At 47.6% G+C, this 20,851-nt stretch overlaps 2 protein-coding genes across 2 annotated transcripts; one reads left to right on the top strand and one right to left on the bottom strand.

Annotated features, from left to right (window-relative positions):
• Positions 1-2,977: 2,977 nt before the first annotated feature.
• On the top strand, positions 2,978-4,275 carry Rasd1 (ras related dexamethasone induced 1). The gene is made up of 2 exons (XM_090349400.1): positions 2,978-3,467; positions 3,630-4,275. The coding sequence occupies exons 1-2, from the start codon at positions 3,182-3,184 to the stop codon at positions 4,190-4,192; spliced, it is 849 nt and encodes a 282-aa protein (XP_090205526.1). The 5' UTR covers positions 2,978-3,181; the 3' UTR covers positions 4,193-4,275.
• Positions 4,276-6,911: 2,636 nt separating this feature from the next.
• Positions 6,912-20,646, bottom strand: Med9 (mediator complex subunit 9). Its single transcript, XM_090349399.1, has 2 exons — positions 20,350-20,646; positions 6,912-8,323 (listed from the first exon to the last, which is right to left on the bottom strand). Exons 1-2 carry the CDS (start codon positions 20,571-20,573, stop codon positions 8,107-8,109), a joined length of 441 nt encoding a protein of 146 aa, XP_090205525.1. The 5' UTR covers positions 20,574-20,646; the 3' UTR covers positions 6,912-8,106.
• Positions 20,647-20,851: the final 205 nt, after the last annotated feature.

The raw sequence follows: 20,851 nt of genomic DNA, 5'->3' as shown, positions 1-20,851 counted from the left end.
AACTCCGAGGCAGACCCTGGAAGAAGGAAAAGCAGACACATCAGCCAGTCAGAGGGGAGGATAGGTGGTAAGCTGTCTTGGTGGGAGACTGGGTGGGTAGGGGGCAGATAAAGTGTCCTGTGTGGTAATGAGTGAGGCCCCCTGGTTTTTCCTGAAAAATCTTAATTTTTGTAAACATGAACATGTATTGCATTTGTGATTAAAAAAAGAAGAAATGGTCCTTAAAAAAAAGAAAAGGAGAGTTGGGTACTTCACATCTGTAACCCTAGTAATCAGGAGGCTGAGATCTAGGGATGGCAAATTTGAAGCCAGCCTGGAAAAGTCCATGAGAATCATGTGTGTGAGTGTGTGTGTGTGTGTGTGTGTGTGTGTATGTGTCATGGGGCTTGAACTCTGAGTCCATGAGAATCTTATAAACAACTACCAAAAAAAAAAGCTGGAAGTGGAGCCATGGCTCAAAGGGTAGAGCACTTTGAGCGCTCAGGGACAGCACACAGGCCCTGAGTTTAAGCCCTAGAACTGGCACAAAAAAGAGAGGAGAGGCAAGGCAAGAGTAGAGAAGAGAAGAAGAGGAGAGGACCAAAAAACACTGTTCCACCTGCTTCTTAGGATGAGGAATCAGAGCCAAAGCACAGGACAGCACGTGTCCTGGAGGCATTCAGAATGGGAATTACATGACAAGCTGAATGAACTGACTTGCAAGGTGATGAGGTCTTCAGATTCAAGAAGGGTATCAGGAAACACCATGGCCACCCAGTACTTGGCATTGTCATTGTCCAGCTGAAAAGGCTGAGGCTTGATGTCAGGAGAGAGGCCCTGCTGCTCTGGATTGCCAGGATGGCACAGATCTCTAACCTTCTGCCACCCTGGGAGCCTCTAGCCTTATCAAAAGGACTCTCCTAGGACTGGAGACTCAGAAGAATGGTCTCATGTGTTCATCTTCCCCCCCCAGCCCATGGAAAGATGGGCAGCAGAATCCACCCTGAGGCCCAGAGACTCCACTGTTTTCCAGGGTGCTTTGTAGGTCAGTCTGGTGACTGACTAGCCCCTTTTCACAGTGAAGACCCTGTGCCATTGTGCCTGCACTAGTTCTCATAGATTAGGGCAGCCTCTCACCCCAGTTACAGAAAGGGGACTTAAGGGGGACAGGAGGCAAGGACCGACAATGGTGAGAAGACTCAGTCCTTTGAAGATAACTTTGAAAATAACTTCTGCCTAAATTACACCAGGACTAGAGCTGAGCCTAGACCTGGACAGATTCTAGATCCAGCTGATGTGGTCTTGGGTGTCTACTCTGTGATGTATATATTTAAAATGTCTGCAGCAAAAGCAAGGCTGGCAGAGAGGTAGAAAGAAGCCAGATGCTCTGAGGAGTGGAACCCAGCTTGGCTAAGAGGGGGGCTGCACATCTTGTGGCCAGCCCCCTTACCTAGTACCATTGTAGGGGAGGAAGGTTGGGGGGGTGGAGCACCACAGGCAAAGGCAGAACTGGAGGTTAAGGGTTCAAGCCTCACCTCTAGTTACTTGTTAGTTACTGCTCTATGCCTCAGTTTTTTTCTCTATAGAACATAGTGCCATCTCCTTGCCAACAATCTGGTCGCCTATAGGGGAGGCAGCCTTATCTAGAATAGGATTAGAATAGGGTCCTACAGAGGATCACTAGTTTAAGGACAAAAATTAGACATTAAAAAAAAAGACTAGGGGTTCAGCTAGAGAGGTGGGGCTGGTGCCCCTTTGCCCTGCCCATGAAGCACCAGGACTGTGTAGATGGGTGAATAAATAAGGTGTGAATAATACAAGCTGTGCTGCGGTGAATTAACCACAGACAGCCTATTTCTGGGCCTTTTGCTGCTTGGCTGGTTCCTAGTTACTGATCAACTTTCCCCCAGCCTCCTTCTCCTCTTCCTCCTTCCCCCAGCCCTCACAGGTCAATTGTTATTGTTTTGATCAGGCCTTTTACACAGTCACAGAACCAGAATCACTGTCTTCCAGAAGGGGAAACTATGGCCCAGAGAAGAGCAAGAATGCTCCCAGGCCTCCTCTGAGGCTTCCAGCCCTATCTTCCTCAAGAATGAAATGAAAACTTCACCCAAGGGACGCTAAAGGTCCAAAATGCTACTGGAGAGGGCAGAAGGGACACTGGCCTCTGTCCCTGAACAAGAAAGAGCGCAACTCTAGGCTTTCATGAGAAGGGCAGGGGCTACCCCTGGATGAAGACACCCCATCCCCAGACCATAGACCATCTCTGGTTAGGAGTAAGGATTAGGCTGAGATCTGCAGCAGAGCACGGGAGTGGGTACCGGCTTCACCGGGGACTCAGCCTGGCTCCCGGTGGCTCCCGGACCCCACCTACTGACTGCCCCACCCCCGCCCCTCCAGTTCCAGCCCAGAGACCCGCCCGCCGGTCTCTCTGCCGCCCTCTAGCGGCCCGAGCGGGCAGCGCGGACCCTCGGCGCGGGAAGCCCGCTGGACACCGAGGCCGCGGGACCACCGACCCGGGCCTGCTCGGGGTGGAGGGGGGTGGCGGGCAGAACGGAGGTTGAAACTGGGGGCTGAAGAAGGTAAGTAACCGCAGGCACCTAGCGAACGCCGCTCCTCTGACTGGATCACGAACTTTATTTTCGGAGGGAAACTGAGGCACAGAGAGAGAGTGTGGGGTGCGCGGGCGCGTGGCGAAGGCCCGCAGTCCTTGCCCGAAGCAATAATAATAGCATAATAACACCCCCCCTGCACCCCTGCCCCAGGTCCCTGCGGCCGCCGCATCCAGCGCCACCCCGGGCTCAAGTTTCCCTCCCGCCGCAGCGGCGGGCAAGGGTCGCGCGGGGCTGGGGCGCGGGGCGGGGCTCGCGGGGCTGGGGTGCGGGGCGGGGCCGGGGCGCGGGGCGGGGCTCGGGTGCGGGGCGGGGCTCGCGGGGCGGGGCGGGGCTCGCGGGGCGGGGCGGCCGCGCCGGCGGCTTTATAAGCGGTGTCCCCGCGCCGAGAGTCAGAGCGAGCTGTCCGAGCCCGAAAAGTAGGAGACGTGCCCCCTAAGCTCGAGCCCCAGCCCCAGCCCGTGCGCAAGCAGCCCGACCCGAGAGCCCTCCGGCTGCTCCCCGCCGCCACCGCTCTCCTCTCCCGCGCCTCGGGCCGCCCTCCGTGCTTCTCCCCGGCGCGTTTCTGGCCCCCGTGGCCCCTCTGCCCAATGAAACTGGCCGCGATGATCAAGAAGATGTGTCCGAGCGACTCCGAGCTGAGTATCCCGGCCAAGAACTGCTATCGCATGGTCATCCTGGGCTCGTCCAAGGTGGGCAAGACGGCCATCGTGTCGCGTTTCCTCACCGGCCGCTTCGAGGACACCTACACGCCCACCATCGAGGACTTCCACCGCAAGTTCTACTCCATCCGCGGCGAGGTCTACCAGCTGGACATCCTGGACACGTCCGGCAACCACCCGTTCCCCGCCATGCGGCGTCTCTCCATCCTCACAGGTGAGAGAGGTCGGGGGAGACTTTGGCGGGCCAGGGGAAGGGGAAGGGGGAAGAAGGGTCGGTTTGTCCGGGTCCCCGGGCGTTCACCACCCCCCCCACACACACACCCCGGGGCTTGGGCAGTGCGCTCACTCTCTTCTCTGCCCTCTCGTCCCCCTGTAGGAGACGTGTTCATCCTGGTGTTCAGCCTGGATAACCGCGACTCCTTCGAGGAGGTGCAAAGACTCAAACAGCAGATCCTGGACACCAAGTCGTGCCTGAAGAACAAAACCAAAGAGAACGCGGACGTGCCGCTGGTCATCTGCGGGAACAAAGGGGACAGGGACTTCTACCGCGAGGTGGAGCCGCGCGAGATCGAGCAGCTGGTGGGCGACGACCCCCAGCGCTGCGCCTACTTCGAGATCTCGGCCAAGAAGAACAGCAGCCTGGACCAGATGTTCCGCGCGCTCTTCGCCATGGCAAAGCTGCCGAGCGAGATGAGCCCGGACCTGCACCGCAAGGTGTCGGTGCAGTACTGCGACGTGCTGCACAAGAAAGCCCTGCGGAACAAGAAGCTGCTGCGGGCGGGCAGCGGCGGCGGCGGCGGCGGCGACCCCGGGGACGCCTTCGGCATCGTGGCCCCCTTCGCGCGCAGACCCAGCGTGCACAGCGACCTCATGTACATCCGAGAGAAGGCCAGCGGCGGCGGCCAGGCCAAAGACAAGGAGCGCTGCGTCATCAGCTAGGAGCCCCCCGTCCCCCAGGCCCAGACGCCATCCAAGGAGGACCTTTTCTGTTTAAAAGTCAGATCCGACGCCCTGGTCAAGTCCCGTGCATTCCGGGCCCGAGCACTGGGGAGGCGCCACGGAACCGAGAAGGGACGGTCATCGGTTGTGGAAGGGGAAAAAAGAAAAAAAAAAGAGTACTAGCTGAGACGGGGACTTTTCCCAGCTTTGAGCCTCTCCAGTTGTGTCCACACCCCGGTGACGGCGTGGGGGACCCGGGGCCCCACACAGGGGGGCATTTGACTTTTTTCTTTTCTTTTTCCCCTCAGAGACTTGAACATGAATGGGGAGGGAGGGGTATGGAGTTTATCAGCCATGTTAGGCTTCAAGTAGTTGCCCTGTGCCCGCCTGAGGGTCAGGACCTATGGGCATTCTCGTGTGTGTGATTGGCGTTGTCAGGACAAGCTGGCAGACGCCCCTGCCTTCGGGAAACTGACCGGGGTGTGGGTCCAATCATAACCAAGTGAGCTGTTTACATGTGTGTGGAGTTGCACAAAGGAAAAACAAAAACAAAAACAAAACTTGCACTTTACTAGTAGTTCTGGTGTCACACCGACACGAACAAATCTCCAGGTGTTTCTACTGTGTGAAGTCTTTAAAGTTATTATTGTTTTTTATTATAAAATAAAATAATTTAAAATGGAAAACTTGGCTTCTTCTTGCTTTTAGAAATGGCTGGCAAGCTTTTGGGTAGGGGAAGGGGAGGAGGGCAAGAGATGGAGGGGTGAGTCCAATGAAGGTAAATTTTATGCTTGTTAAAATGAAACCCAGCATACAGGCAACTGGTGCTGATTTTTAAGGGAGGGACAGCTGGGCACTGGTGGCTCATGCCTACAGCCCTAGCTACTGGAGGCTAATATCTGAGGGCCAAGGATCAAAGCCAGCCCTGGCAGAAAGTCTGTGAGACTCATCTCCAATTACCATCCACCAGAAAACCAGAAGTGGAGCTGTGGTTCAAGCGATAGTGCACCAGCCTACAACAAAAAAAGCTAAGGGCCATCACCCAGGCTGAATTCAAGCCCTAGTACTTGAGCACACACACAATGTCGGAACAAAGAAATGGCTGGAGATAATAGGGCAAAGGGGGAAGCAGGATCTGCAACTATGGCACTGCAGAACTGGAAAATAACACCCCCGCCCACACACTTTCTGGAAATCTCAGTGACAGACCCCAGATGATCAGGCTTCTAGAAGACCATACATGCAAGAGTTCTAGGACTTCCCAGAGGATCTTCCAGGAATCCACCTGCCTAGTCTTGGGGCCTAGCAAGAGCCTCATTTTCTACAAGGGTATTTTTACTGCCTCTTTTCAGAGCCAACTTACCAAGAAGCTCAGGGCATGCTACATAAGAAGGCTAAGACTTGGAACTCAGACTGTTTCTTTCACATGTCACACAGGCCCAGATGCCACCCAAAGGACACAGAGCCCGAGAGAGGCACCTGGGAACAGGCTGGTGTTAACACCTTGGCCCCTGGCTCTAAGTTAAACCTAGTGGGAAGGCTCCAAAACTCCTCTGCATCTTATTGTTTCCAGTGGTTCAGGATACCTGCTTTTAACTTGTGATCTTGTTCTCACTGCTACTCTTTCAAGCAAACCTGGGGAAAGGGGTACTACCAAGCTCCAATATTTCACCTGAGTGGTACAGAGCTCTGTCTGAGCTGCTGTGGGGATTAAGTGTGATGTTTAAAAATACTTAGCACAAGTGCCTGCTACGCAGTGAACCAAATAATTGATTACTTCCATTATTTGTGCACTATGAGGAACACTAAACACTGCTCTGGAGAAGGCCATCCCTTGCCAGGACTGGACCTTCCAAAATCACACAAGGCATCTGTCCCTATACACAAGGGATGACCCAGATCACCCACAGGAAGACACAGGCATTACCCACCAGGAAACAGCACTCATGGGACAGATGCTATTATTATGAGAGCAATTATTGTTTTATACTGTTTTAACTGGGGACATGTGCTGGGTAAAGGGAAGGATGTGTTGACATGAATGTTTTTTCTAGTTTATCCATAAGCCATCCCATTATGAATTCTTCTTCTTCTTGGTTGTACGGCTTGAACTCCGGGCCTGGGTACTGACCCTGAGTTCTTCAGCTCAAGGTTATCATACTACCCCTTAAGCCACAGTGCCACTTCTGGTTTTCTAGTGGTTAAATAGAAATAAGTCTCAAGGACTTTAGTGCCCAGGTTGGCTTTGAACCTTGATCCTCATATCTCAGCCTACTGAGTAGTTAGGATTACAGGCGGGAGCCACTGCAGCCATGGTTTACTATATAAACCATGATCCTGTGGGTTTTATTTTCATCATTGCAAAAATAAATAGAAAAACTACGGTGTCCTGAGAGCAGAGCCTAAGTTATTTTTTTTAAATGTCACAAGTGAAAACACTAGAATATTGGAAGGCTGCCTCTCTCTAATCCTGTGAGGAACGCTTCTCATTCCAGCCTTGCAGAATGACCCTGAAGTTCTTGTGCCTCTACGTGCTTCATAGCATTTGGTCTAAGCCTTACAACTGGCCCACCCACTACTCTGGATGAAATTCAAGGAAATAACTGATTCAGTTAAGTAATAGTCCCAGTGTGGAGCTGTAGGACTGTCTAAACTGAGTTTCTGGCTAAAGCCACTCAAACCTGATATTACACACACACACACACACACACACACACACACACACACACACACACACACACCATACCAATGTGCCAGCCACCTCTCTGACAGTGGGCTACAGGCTCCAGTCAGAACTCCTGCCAACAAGGTCAGTGGCAGGCATCTGCTAAGCCCCTGAGTGTGTGCCTATTTCTAGATCCAAACACTATTCGGTTACTTCTCACCTTGCAGGGAAAGAACTGCACTCTTCTCAGTCTGACAGTCACAGGCCTACCTGGACACCAATGGGGCTGGGCCCTGGCCAGAACTTCCAGGCCTAACTCATCCCTCTCTTCAGACAGGTCCAGAAGCACCCAGACACTGCTAGCTGTGGGACTATCCCACTGCCACTTTCAGCCATCCATTTGTTTGCATAGCAACGAATGAGGCTGACTTTGGTGGGCAAATGATGGTTTAGGCTTGGCCAGTGTAAACTACAAAGCAAACTGCTTGCCTAAAAGACTACCTGAGACAGCGTAGAAAGGATGAGTCCTCTCCACCCCGGAGAAGTGCTATAGGCTAAGTGTGGTTTGGCCATTGTTGGGTATAAACCAGAAGTAACAGAGGACAAAGGAAGCAAGAGTCAAACATGGAAAGATAGTGCCCCCAGTCAGTGGTTGTGTGGTGGAACTCTGGGCTGAAACCCATGGATACAGTTCTATTCATTGGCTCAAAAATAAAAGAAACCAAACTGTTTTTTTGGGGGGGGGAGGAACCACCCACCTCCGGTTTTTCAAAACAATGTTCATTCTCTCACAGGCTTCTTTAATCAAATTAAATCTATGCCATATGAGTGCAGGCCTAATTCATCCAGTGAATTCTATGCAAATGTTCATGAAATTGCTGCTTGGGGAACAATATGTACCTAGCACATGGATCTTATCAGGGTGGGAGGAGCTGAGGCAGGAAGAGGGAGCAGCCTCCTCTCCTACTGTGTTCTTCCGATCAGCCAGTGGGGGGGGGCGGGCACAGCAGGTGGCCCCTCTCCAGCAGGCCCCTTTCCCCCACGCTCAGGAACATTTCCACTCTAGCAGCAGACATATGGGTAAGTACAGGTTCAAGGTGGGTGCTCAGCACAGACAAGGCTAATTTCAGCTTGGAAGTTCTCCACAAGCCCCACTCAGCTGTGTGGTTTCAGAGCTGTAGTCATTAGCTTCTACACACTGAGAGAGACACCTCCTGTGTCTTAAGCATTCTTGTAAGACAGTCTCCTTCTATTCTTTGGGGATCTCAAACATGCAGAGGCTCTTGTACTTCTGTAGTAGTTCATTCTTGGTCCTGACTTGCTCTCTGAGGCTGTGCAGCTGCTGCTGCTGCTGCTCGGGGCTTAGGTGGATACCGGGCATGGTGCTGATGAGCTTCCGCATCTCCTGAAACTTGGTTTTCAGGGCGTTCAGGTCCTGGTGGATATCTGGGCTGTCCTTGTCCATGCTGCAGAGGCAGAGGTCAGGCATTAGCATGCACACTTCAAGTTCATGCTAGCTTCTCTACTCTGTACCCTCTGATATGGTTTAGAACACTTTCTTGGACTAGGTTATGTACCCCAGAGGGCAGGGACTGGTTCACTCTTATGTAGCTTTAAGCCAGGCCATAAAAAAAAAAATCCTTTCATCTAACAAACCACCCACTTCAACTCTTGAGCTCTGAGGGCAGCCTCACAGGTGCCCCCTCCCTCTGTGGCATAGTGCGCTTAACATTGAAAACATGCAAGGAACACTTGCTGAAAGAATGAATTCCTGGCAAGTAAGTTCACGGATGTGTCTTGAATGAAGGAACAAATTATCAGCTGACCAACACCAAACAAAAGTTACTGAAATATTCCACTTTGTCTAAATGGAGCCATTTTTAGGCCAATCAGGAGATTCTGCCAGTTAGCAAGAGCTAATTTTAGCTGATGCCTATTAACATAAACAACAAATTTCCATAGAGCTGTTCATAAATTTTAAATCACTTATGAGCTATTGGAAAATGCTTAGCAGTTATCAGCCTCTGGTTATGAAGGCACCTTGCCTAAGGGTTAGGTTCGTTCAAAGTCAGGTCATTCTCCTCCTCTCACAGCTATTGTCTGCTACAAAGAGAGCCCTACCCTCCTGCCAGTACCAAATTAAAAACAAAACAAGAACAAAAACTTCACTAATGTATGTTCCGATACATTTTCTTTTTAGAAATTAGAAACTGGACAAGCTATGGAAAGAAAGCAAGCAGTTGAGGGTAAAACCAAATTTACTTTATGTAAGATATTCTAAAATGATGCTCACAAGAAGGAAAAGTGTCAATGATCAGTTTTCTTTTCTTTCTTTTTTTTTAAAAATATGCATTCATATTCATCTCAATCCAGATGGTGCTAATTCATGTTTTTATTCATCACTTCTCTGCTTACGCAGACAGAGTAGCTCCCTTTCCTGGCAATCTGTCAGCTGTGTCTCACACCACTAGGGCCTGCTCGATATTTATCAATAGCCCTAGAGGCGGGATAGAGAGAATCAATTATTTCTTCTAGGGAATGAGCAGCCAGGCAAACATTTCTTCTTCCTTTATGATGCCTCTAAGTTCAGAGATACAACAATGGTATACTAATGATATCTTAGTTTATCTTAGTTGCTAGGGCAGGTAACTGAAATTCAATGGCAAATGCTGAACATTTTCTTTCTTTGTGTGCTAGGGATGGAACCTGGGGCCACATGCATGCCAAGCAAGAGTTCTATTCCCAGTCAGGGGAGTATGTTCTAATTCCTTTCTTTCAATTTTCTTTTCTTTTTGTTGGTCATGGGGCTTGAACTCAGGACCTGAGCTATGTCCTTGAGTTCTTTAGCTCAAAACTAATGCTCTACCACTTTGAGCCACAGTGCCACTTCCATAATTTTTTTTTTTTAAGTCTCAGTTCAGATCTACAAATCGGGACAGGAAGTGTCTTACTTCTAAAAGCATTACACTTGGATGGCATGTATGCTAACACACTGTAACAAACTTACATCTCATAAGTTTTGAAATTTAAATCAGATTTAGGAAAACTGACTCATCACATGAGTCTAGAAGTACATTATAAAAACAAACAAAATATTTAAAATTAAGAGGAAGAACTGGCAATCCAATTCTTAAAGCAATGCTCTAAATCTGAAAGCAAAAAGTAGGCCATGTTTAAGTGATCTCTGAAAACCTCTAAATCTATATAGCACTGCCCATTCACCTGCCAAACTTTTGGGACAAGGGGTTGTCTTCAGATAAGAAGCTAGAATCCATATGAAAAGTACATTTCTTCGAGCTGCTCACCTGACCTAGTTGGTAGCAGTAAATAGCACAGAAGTCCTGGGGTGAGGAAAACACACTTTTCTATTCAGAAACTAGCTCAAATCAAGTGGGAACCTGCTATGCCAGGATGACTGAAGTGCCCGGGCCCAAAGAAAAGGAAGAGGCCCAAACACTGTGAGAGTAAAAGCACAAAGCTCTAAATGGGGCTGCCTTTGTGCCAAGTATTAGTCATCATCCAACTTTAGAAGGGGAAAAAAGAGACTAGGTCAAGAAGGATGACAATTGTACAAACAAGGGCAAAGTTGGGGCACTTTGGTCCTACCTACTATGCTTTGTTACACAGTGGGCAAAAATACTACAGTTTGGATGATAGAGCACCCTTCCAGCAGACAAGGACATCTGGGTTTGTGTCTCAAGATTCCAGGCAAAAAGCATGGGGTCAGATGAGTTGCATCGAACAATCACAATCCAACCTACCTTCCTTCCTTCCCTCCCTTTCTCTTCCCCTTTTCCTTCCTTCCTCCCTATTCCCTCCCCCCATCTCTGTTTCCTTCCTCCCTACCTCCCTCCTTCTTCCCTTCCTTCCCTCTCCTTTCCTTCCTTCCTTCCCTCTCCTTTCCTTCCTTCCCTTTCTTTCTCCCTTCCCTCCTTCCCCATCTCTCTCTTTCCTCCTCCTCTTCTTTCTTTCTTTCTTTCTTTCTTTCTTTCTTTCTTTCTTTCTTTCTTTCTTTCTTTCTTATGTCTTAGTAGAGAGAGAAGCAAGAGAGCAAACTGACAACTGAGCAGTGTGTACTTAGAAGCAGAGGAAAACTATGAGATTGAAGTCACCCTGGTCCCAAATTCAACAGTTCCTTCTTTGGGCCTCTGGTCTTCCATATCTTCTCCACAAAACTTCCACCTCCCCATCTACACACCCCTAATCCATGCCTGCTTTCCCACCCATGACCAGTTTCCTGGCCTTTTCTTCTACCCACAGCCTTTCCTCTCACTGTGTTGATACCAGTCCTTGTCTTTCCAAACCTTTTAAGCATTCATGGATGCTTGAGGGGGGAAAAGACTCAGATATGGGAGACACCAAGGCTTAAAAAAGGGAAATCCCTTTAGTCCTAGAGACAGCCTGTGGTAATGCCATGAATACTGTAACAAAGCATTTCAAAATGCAAATAATATATAAATGTACGGACTTCTGTTCATCCATAGTGACAGGAATGTGACCAAACATGGTTCTGATTGTTGCTTCTTCATTTAACTATGCACCATGGAGTCTACTTGTGTTAACAGGCACACAGTTAAACCGAGAAATTTGTGCTTGGGATGTTTGCAATTTATCAGAATGGCAATAAGCATCTTGCACCCACATCTTGATATACTTGTGCAACTATTTTACTGAGGAAGACAGTTTTCTACCATTGGGAATTATTGTTCAAAAGGTAATGCAATTTTTTTTTTTTGACAGATGAAGTAGCAGTGAAGCCAGAGAGCCAAAAGACTTTTGGCTCAGAAGCAAATTTGGAAGCAATCTCTACACATGCCCTATTGACCCTCTTCTTCCCTGAGGAGCTGCAGTAACAGTGAGCAGCCCCGCTGTGGAGCTGGTGCAGACTCTTCTTGCACAGCCCAGAGCAGGTCTCAGCTGGCTTAGGGAGCCAGGCACATCAAAAGAGACCCTGTGTGGGAAGAGGCAGGTCAATAACACCCTGTTCCCAGGAAAGAGGTCTTGCTGGAGCTCCAAGGTCTTGCTGACCTGCCAAAACAAGTGGACTTGCTTCAGCAGCCTGGCTTGGCAGGAGGGCCAGCTTGATATGAGCATCACTTGAGCTCTCTGTGGGGTCAAGGATGACTCCCCTGTACCACTAGCAACCTAAGGCATTTTACAGAAGCAAAACTTTTAATTAGAGCCATGTTGTGAAAGTGCCTATACTGACAGAATATGGGAACTGGATGGGGCAAAAGCAGCAGGAAGGCAGAGACAACTGCAATTCAAAATTCCTAGGCTGGGACACTTAGTTCCAGACTCACATTTGCTGTGCCTGAAGGAAAAAAAATTACAGTCTTCCCTGGAGTTGGGATTTGTAATAGTTCTTGTAGGCAGGCAATTTGATTTTTCTTTTCTCTTCCCTCACTCTTTAAAATTAATGTAAATGTTAAAATTAACATGATTGTTAATGTAATCATTTGATGATGGGAAAGATACTGAGAGGATGAAGGTGTTATGGATGCAGCATCCCACAGAAGGCTGTGGCCTCTGAATGATTCTCCTACTCAAAGATCTTGCCCTAAGCCTCACGGTGGCTTCTGAGAGGTAGTCTGCTGAGAACCCTCACTGGAGGGCTAAAAAATCTGGGTCCAATTTAAGAAAAAGAGGGAGCCCTAGAGAATTTTGAACAGAGAAAACATTAACAAATACTAATAAACTAGGTCCAAAACTAAGGTTTAGACGTGGGTGATGAGCGGTATCCACAAGTTTGGAAGTAAAAGTGCAAGTTCAAGAGGAAATGCTCTACTAGGCAAAAGTATCATGACCTCAGACAGGGTACTGAAAACTGGACTGGAACGGTAAGAAGCCACAAGGAAGAACAGCAAGAGTGAGGAGGGAAGCCTGCTTTAAAAGAAACACAACTGCACCAAGAAGAGTTTACACTAAAGCAGCTTGGTACTGGAGGAAAACAGAATGTCTAGAAGAACAGAAAATATGTGGGAATTTGGTATATGATAAAGGCAGTAACTCAAGCAGGGATGATAATAAATATTTGGTAAATGGCCACGGGAAGAGGTCTCCACCAAAATAAAAAACTGAAACCACCCAGGGATTAAAAGTAAAAACTAACTAGGCAAGACTGGCTAGCGCCTATAATCTTAGCTACTCAGGAGACTGAGATCTCAGGATAGACATTTGGAGCCAATCCAGGAGAAAAAAACGCAAGAGATTCTTACCTCTAACTAATCAGCAAAAAGCAGAGAGTGGAGGTATGGCTAAAGTGTCAAGAGTCATAGCCTTAAGTGAGAAGGCTAATGGGAGAGCTGGAGCCTGAGTTCAAGCCCCAGTATTAACCCTCCAAAAAGTTAAATCCATGCTTAGAAATCTGCCCTGTAGAGATTCTGGAGAATCTGAAGAAAGCCATAGACACAGGTGCTCACTGTAGCACCAACTGGCAACAGACTGCAACAGTTGCAGTAGATTTATGGGCCATTTTAAATTAGTTAATTTAAAATGGTTAGTTAGGGGCCGAGAGTTTGGCGTAGTGGTTTAAGTGCTTGCCAAGCATGCATGAAGACCCGGGTTCGATTCCTCGGTACCACATACATAGAAGAAAAAGCCAGAAGTGGTGCTGAGGCTCAAGTGGTAGAGCTCTAGCCTTGAGAAAATCTAAGGACAGTGCTCAAGCCCAGGACTGGCAAAAATAAATAAATAAAATAAAATGGTTAGTTAATTTAACCAGCCAGTCTACAGGACTGAATTTTGGAGACATTAGCTAAAGAAAGATGCAATGAGGGGCCGGGAGTTTGGCCTAATGATTAAAGTGCTTGCCTAGCATGCATGAAGACCCAGGTTCGATTCCTTGGTACCACATATATAGAAAAAAGCCGGAAGTGGTGCTGAGGCTCAAGTGGTAGAGCACTAGCCTTGAAAAAGTCCAAGGACAGTGCTCAGGCCCTGAACTCAAGCCCAGGACTGGCAAAAAAAAAAAAAAAAGAAAGATGCAATGAGCCAGGCACTGGTGGCTCATGCTTGTAATCCTACTCAGGAGACTGAGATGTGAGGATTGAGGTGAACCCAGGCACAAAAATCTGTGAGACTCTTAACTCTAATTAACCACTAGAAAAGTGGAAGTGGTGATGTGGCTCAAGTGGTAGGGCATTAAGCTCAGGGACAGTACCCAGGCCCAGAGTTCAAGCCCCACGACCAACAAAGAAAGAAAAGAAAAGAAAGAAAAAGAGAGAGAAAGAAAGATGCAGTGCGTAATAGCTATTGAAGTATGTGTAAATGAATGAATGAATGTGCCTCCTCCTCCAGTAATTACCCTATATAAAGGTTTACCTCACAGACTGGCTCAAGCTAAAGATTGCAGATACTGGAACTGCTGGCAGCAACAAAAATGAAACAAACACCTGGATGCTCCTATGCACAAGACTAAGACTGGATTTTGTAAATGATAGTACATATGAGAGGTAGAATTTTCTGAAGCTGCCTGAATGAGGCAGATCAGCGTACGGACTAATCAATGAAAAGCTTAGGACAGCCTTATCTCTACCTGCGGGACTTCTGAAAGGTCACAGGCAAACATAACTTCTGGAAGGAACCTTGGGAAAGTATTCCTGGCAATTACACATTTCTGTACTTGTGCAACTGTAGCTTTTAATGTTTAAAAGCAAAACTAAACTAAACTAATGATGTAATGCTCAGCTTTTTTTTTTTTTTTTTTTTTTTTTTTTTGTCAGTCCTGGGCTTGAGCTCAGGGCCGGAGCACTGTCCTTGGACTTTCTCAAGGCTAGAGCTCTACCACTTGAGCCTCAGCACCACTTCCGGCTTTTTTCTATGTATGTGGTACCGGGGAATCGAACCCGGGTCTTCATGCATGCTAGGCAAGCACTTTAACCACTAGGCCAAACTCCCGGTCCCAATGCTCAGCTTTTTATAAGGACAAGAGAGGGAATACTATGTCAGGTTTTACTTCCTTTCCTTATTCATCCTGGTAGGGAAGATGTCATAAAGACTGCCCAATTACCAAATACTGAGACCAAGGCCCCGGGGAGCCATCCTGGGTGACCAAGCCAGAACCTGGACTTTATCCTCTCTGCCTACGTCTTCCAGGATGGTGTCCCATCTGTAATTTTTCTGGCTCCTCAGAAGTTCTGTTCCTAAAGGGGATAAGCTGTCCTTTGTATCCTGGCTCCTCCTTCCTCTCCCCCTTCCTGGCTCCTCCCTTCTAAAGAAAAAGTCAGTGCTATTTCCTGGCTTCACAGCTTTACCCTGGCTTTCTAAACTCAACCACTCTTCCTTCCTCTCCTCCTTTCAGTTTAGTGGTAGGCAATGCCCTCCGTAGGACAGCCTCTGGCTCCTTCAATCTTCTCGAGGTCTTCTGTGCCAGCCTCCTGCCCTTATCACAGTCCACATTTCCCCTCATTAGCCAGTAAACTCAAATACACAGACCCCAAAGGCTTTCAGACAGGTTCCCAGCATTCTGTCATGGAGACAAAATCACTCTCTCTGTGAGCACTGTCCTGTCTTTCTTACTGGGGTTTTCTCTCCCATGCTTAGTGGTCTGGGCTGCTGGAAAATATCTTAAAACTAAACCAGTCTAAGTTGCAGTGATACATTACAATTCTCTTACAATGAACTGACCTGGCTTTTCTTAGGGAAACAGAAGTCTTTTCACTCAGTGTCTTTTTTTCTTTCCCAGTGCTTTTTCTCTTCAACTGGTTAGATACTCCCAAGAAGGCAGCTTAGTCTGGCTATACTTTTTAAGTAGTCATACCAGGGGCAAAAGACTAAAGGGCTCACTATTCAGTGTGGGAGCTTTCTCTCAATCCCTTCTTTCAACATAGCTTCCCCTACCCACTCGTACAAAGTGACTGCTATGTCCCAGAACAGAGACACTGTTGCTCTCTCCTTCCAAATGATAAATCTTGGGAAACAGCAATGCTTTCCTTGTCTGCCAGAACGGAACACCGGCAGTCACCATCTGCTTAGAGCCAAGAATTGGGGAGAATGCAAGACTTTGAGCACTTGCTTCTCAGGCTTTCTCCTGTTTTTGGCCTCCCTTTACACTCTCTTAGGGAGGCTTCTGGCAGCAGTGCTGAGATTTGTGGGAGGCTATGCTCAAAGGCAGATGTTTCAGGGCTTGTAAGGGAGGGAGCCCTCGGCTATCAGCTCTGTGCCAACTATTTCTTATCTTTTTTTTTTTTTTAAATCACTTCAGTTACTTTTTAAGACAACACATATGATCAGCCTTGTATTTGAGCAGATCTCATAATTCTATGACTTAAGTACTATTGTTCTTCTTCTTCTTTTTTAAGTTCTTCAAGAAAAAGAGGCTTGGAAAGCTAGGTTACTTGCCCAAAGCCACCCAGGCAGTACATTAGAGAACTGTAATGCTGTAATGTGAATCTACTATTTGAGGTGGCAGTATTGATATATTAGAGATGGGTAATGACAACTGGGAAAGTTAAGTATTTACCTGGATGAGGCAAGCAAGCATCAGCATGCAAATCTGAATGCAAGACCAACTGACTTCAAAGCCTGTCCTCCTGAGTATAACTTTTTTTTTTTTTTTTTTTTTGCCAGTCCTGAGGCTTAAGCTCAAGGCCTGAGCACTATCCTTGGGCTTTCTCAGGGCTAGAGCTCTACCATTTGAGCCACAGAACCACTTCCAGCTTTTTTATGTATGTGGTAACAAAGAATCAAACCCAGGTCTTTGTGCATGCTAAGCAAGCACTCTACCACTAGGCCAAACTCCTAGCCTCCCTAGTATATCTTAACTGCCCCATATTACTCCTGGCCTCCCTAGTATATCTTAACTGCCCCATATTGAACACTAGCCCAACCCAAATGCTCTATAAGAACTCAAGAAGACTCTTTCTCAAGTCCAAGTGCTGTCTTTGTGAATATGTATCTTGTGCTTTCATTTTTGGTAGGCTACCACCCTACCCCTGGGCCTAGGCATTGTCCCTGAGGTCTTCAGCTCAAGGCTACCGCCCTACCCCTACCCCTAGAGTCACAGCCCCACTTCCTGTTTTCTAGTGATTAATTGGAGATAGGAGTCTCTCAGTCTTTAGTGCCTGGGCTGGCTTTGAACCACAGGCTGGCTTTGAACCACAATCCTCAGATCTTAGTCTCCTAAGTAGCTAGGATTACAGGTATAGGCCACCATACCCAATGTTTTTTGTGTTGTTTTGATATCTTTCTTAAACCTGAAATATTTGGATTAATCTGGATAAGCTCTTGCTAATCCAGTATAGCCCTAGCACAGGAGTCTTCATTTACATATCTATGATTTCCAATCTGCTCAATTGGACCACTTTATTGTCCTAGGCTAACTCAAAGACTACAGGGTGGGCCAGGGTGCTACAAACAGCATTTTCACACCCAGTAAAATGACAGTCTCATGTAAGGACAAAGGCTTCTTCACCTCTATAGTCACCAAAGGAGAAAAGCAAGGAAGAAAATTGACCTCATGAGAATCTCAATGCCTTGGCCCTAATGCAGCTTCCAGGTTGAGGCAATTCACCAAAGAGCATATTATGCTCATCTGAACATTACTGGAAGGGTAATTTTGCCTTGTTACCATTTTGGCTTTATAATAATTGAAAAGAAGTTATAAGCTCAGGAGTTTCTGTCCAATATCATGTGGATATCATGTCAGTCAACAACAGACCACAGTAATTACAATATTCCCGTAAGATTATACTACACAGAACTAAAAAGTTCTATGGCTTAGTGACAAAGGAGCTGCAATAACAGTGCAGTGTGAGGCATCACATAGAAACAGTCCACTGTTAGATGTATTAGATGTGTGAAAGTGTGAAGTGTGATGTTATAGACAGAACATAATATTTGATAGGACTGTACTACTAAGCTCACACTTCTAATCCTAGCTACTCCGGAGGCTGAGACTTGAGGATCACAGTTAAGAGACAGCCTGGTAGGAAAGTCCATGAGATTTATTTTCAATTAATCACCAGAAAACCTGAAGTGGAGCTGTAGCTTGAAGTGCAAGAGAGTGTTAGCTTTAAGCAAAAGAACTCAAGGACAGAGCCTGGGCCCTGAGTAAAAGCCACACGACACTCCCCCACCCCACCCCACCCCCCACCAAAAAAAAAGGACTGTGCTACAGGTAAGGCATATACTATACTGAATTCTTTTTTTTTTTTTTTTTTTTGGCCAGTCCTGGGCTTGAGCTCAGGGCCTGAGCACTGTCCTTGGACTTTCTCAAGGCTAGAGCCCTACCACTTGAGCCTCAGCATCACTTCCGGCTTTTTTCTATGTATGTGGTACCCAGGAATCAAACCTGGGTCTTCATGCATGCTAGGCAAGCACTTTAACCACTAGGCCAAACTCCCAGCCCTATACTGAATTCTTATGTTGTTATTTCAGGGTGCACTTTCACTTTTTAAAAAGTCTACCAAATGCAGTATGTCATGTGACACTGAGAGCAGCCTCCTACATTTCTTGATTACCAAGTTCTTTCTCTTGATTCCATCTGATTGCATCAAAAGGTCCCCAGCAGAGGCTTATCTTTATCACCTACATTTAGGAAGCATACTCCAGAATGTACCTCTTGAAACAGGTTCCCATTCTTAAGCAATACAACTGTGCAGGGAAGTAACATAAAAAGAAATAATGTATACAAAAAATGATGGTCAGAGCTAGGTGTGGTTGCTTAAGCCTGTAATTCTAGCTACTGAGGAGAATGAGATCTGAGGATCACGGTTCAAAGCCAGTCCAGCCAAGGCACAAAAGTCCATTAGTCTCCAATTAACCACCAGAAAACCGGAAGTGGCACTGTAGGTCGTGGGGTAGGGCGGTAGCCTTGAGCTGAAGAGCACAGGGACAACACCCAAGCCCACAGTTCAAGTCCCACGACGGACAAAAAAAAAAAAAAAAATAATAATAATAATAATAATAATCAGGGAGCCTATGAGCCAAAAGAATGACTACATCCTTGGATTTTATGGTACTACTGGGTTTCTTTCCTCAAATGTTTTTCCCATGATCAGGTCTTACCTTGATTTAAAAAAAATTATGGGGAGGGGCCAGGAGTTTGGCCTAGCGGTAGAGTGCTTGCCTAGCATGCATGAATACCCACGTTCGATTCATCGGTACTATATACATAGAAAAAAGCCGGAAGTGGTTCTGTGGCTCAAGTGGTAGAGCTCTAGCCTTGGGAAAGTCCAAGGACAGTGCTCAGGCCCTGAGTTCGAGCCCAGAACTGGCAAAAAAAATTATGGGGAATATTAATAGCTGAATATGGTGGCTCATGCCTGTAATCCTAGTTACTCAGGAGGCTAAAAAAAGAATCAAACTTTGAGGTATCTTGGAAAAAGTTTGTGAGACATTATCTTAACCAATAAAAAGCTGGGCACAGGGGCTGAGAGTCTGGCCTGGTGGTAGAGTGCATACATGAAGACCCGGGTTCCAGCCGTTGTACTACAAACATAGAAAAAAGCTGGAAGTGGTTCTGTGGTCCAAATGATAGAGCTCTAACCTTGAGAAAGCCCAAGGACAGTGCTCAGGCCCTGAGTTCAAGCCAGGACTTGCCAAAAAAAAAAAAAAAAGGCTGGGCATAATGACACGTTTTTGTCATCTCAGCTACAGAGGAAAATGTAAATGTTAGGAGGACAAAGAACCACACCAAACAGAGAAAAAGCTCAAAACTAACCAGAATGAAAACAGCTGGAGGCATGACTCAAATAATAGAGGCTCTGGCCCAGTAAGCACCAAACTCTAGTACTGTTAAAAAAAAAAAAGTTTAAACATGGGCTACTTCATGTTGATGGTGGTGGCAGGGTGGTAAAAGCTGTTCCCTGTGCAGTGTACCACACAAGCAAGCTGATGCACATATGTTGGAGGGGGGGGAGGAGGAAATGAGCCAAATTGAGGACAAGATAACCTCTATACTTTGGAATCAGAAATACACAAAAACCTGGAAACTTAAGTGGAAAATTCCACCTTTGGTCTCATGTTATCAGTTCCAGACAAAACACAGGGTGAGCTACAACTATATAAAAGTACTTTCAATCTGTGTGTATAGGGCCTGCATCTCCCCAAGCTCTTGCATGAAAATACCCCACAATCTGAAGAGGAGGAGGAGGAGGAGGAGGAGGAGGAGGAGGAGGAGGAGGAGGAGGAGGAGGAGGAGGAGGAGGAGGCATTTCAAATAGGGGCTACTCAATTTCTATTAACATATATTAACTGAGGAAACTGAGGCTCAGACAAGCTTAACTTCCTCAAGCTCGCAGGGATGCAAACATGGAACTGCAGAGCCTGTGCATTCATCTGGACCATCTTCAGGCTTCGTTCTTAAACCCACGGAGCTCGAGGCGCAGGCTGGATTTATGGACAGGTCTCTTCCCACTCTGGACCTCAGTTTCCCCACCTGTGAAACAGAGGCGTACCCAAGAGCCCCAGCCCTCTGGGAGCTAGCCCTGGACTCGGAGAGAAGCATCGGGGAGGGGGTGCTGCGGCTCGGCGTCTCCCAGGCGCTTACCATTTGATGACGTTGTGGACCAAAGGTAAAAAGGAGTGGTTCTCCTCCTCCTTCACGCCGGCCGATAACTGAGGCTGCGGCGCCGGGGACTGTTGCGGCTGGGGCGCCGCCACTGAGGGTGGCGGCTGAGGAGGCGGCAAGGGCTTTGATTCGGGCAGCGGAGGCTCGGACCCCGCGGGTAACGCATCTTCGGCCTGTCGTCCGGCGGCCACCCCGGAGGCCATACTGGCGGGACTCAAGTCAACAAGTCAATCAGCCCGCCGAGAGCGTCGCCGACTAGACACGTCACTACCACGCGCCCCACGAGGACGGCGCGCTGAGAACGACTGCGCGTGCGTGGTGTGAATGGGCGGGCACAGGTGCGGGGACGGCCCTGGCGGTGGGATTGGCTGTGAGCCGGCGTGTGGGCGAGGGCGCAATGGACTGGGTTTGGGTGTGAGGGGCGGTAGCGAAGTTGCTGAAAAGCGCTCTCCAATGCACTCATGCCTGTAATCCTGTCTAC

This window comes from Megascapheus bottae, chromosome 17 (assembly GCF_031878675.1).
Source record: "Megascapheus bottae isolate mThoBot1 chromosome 17, mThoBot2.hap1, whole genome shotgun sequence".
Taxonomy (NCBI): domain Eukaryota; kingdom Metazoa; phylum Chordata; class Mammalia; order Rodentia; family Geomyidae; genus Megascapheus; species Megascapheus bottae.
Note: the sequence above shows the minus strand (reverse complement) of the source record. Positions and strands in the feature narration are given on the sequence as shown.

Bases quoted from the DNA above. Each gene is read 5' to 3' on its own strand.
- Rasd1 (XM_090349400.1), top strand. From the start codon at position 3,182: ATGAAACTGGCCGCGATGATCAAGAAGATGTGTCCGAGCGACTCCGAG. The intron at 3,468-3,629 runs GTGAGAGAGGTC...GTCCCCCTGTAG, and splicing joins GCGTCTCTCCATCCTCACAG to GAGACGTGTTCATCCTGGTG.
- Med9 (XM_090349399.1), bottom strand. From the start codon at position 20,573: ATGGCCTCCGGGGTGGCCGCCGGACGACAGGCCGAAGATGCGTTACCC. The intron at 8,324-20,349 runs GTAAGCGCCTGG...CTGCCTCTGCAG, and splicing joins GTCCACAACGTCATCAAATG to CATGGACAAGGACAGCCCAG.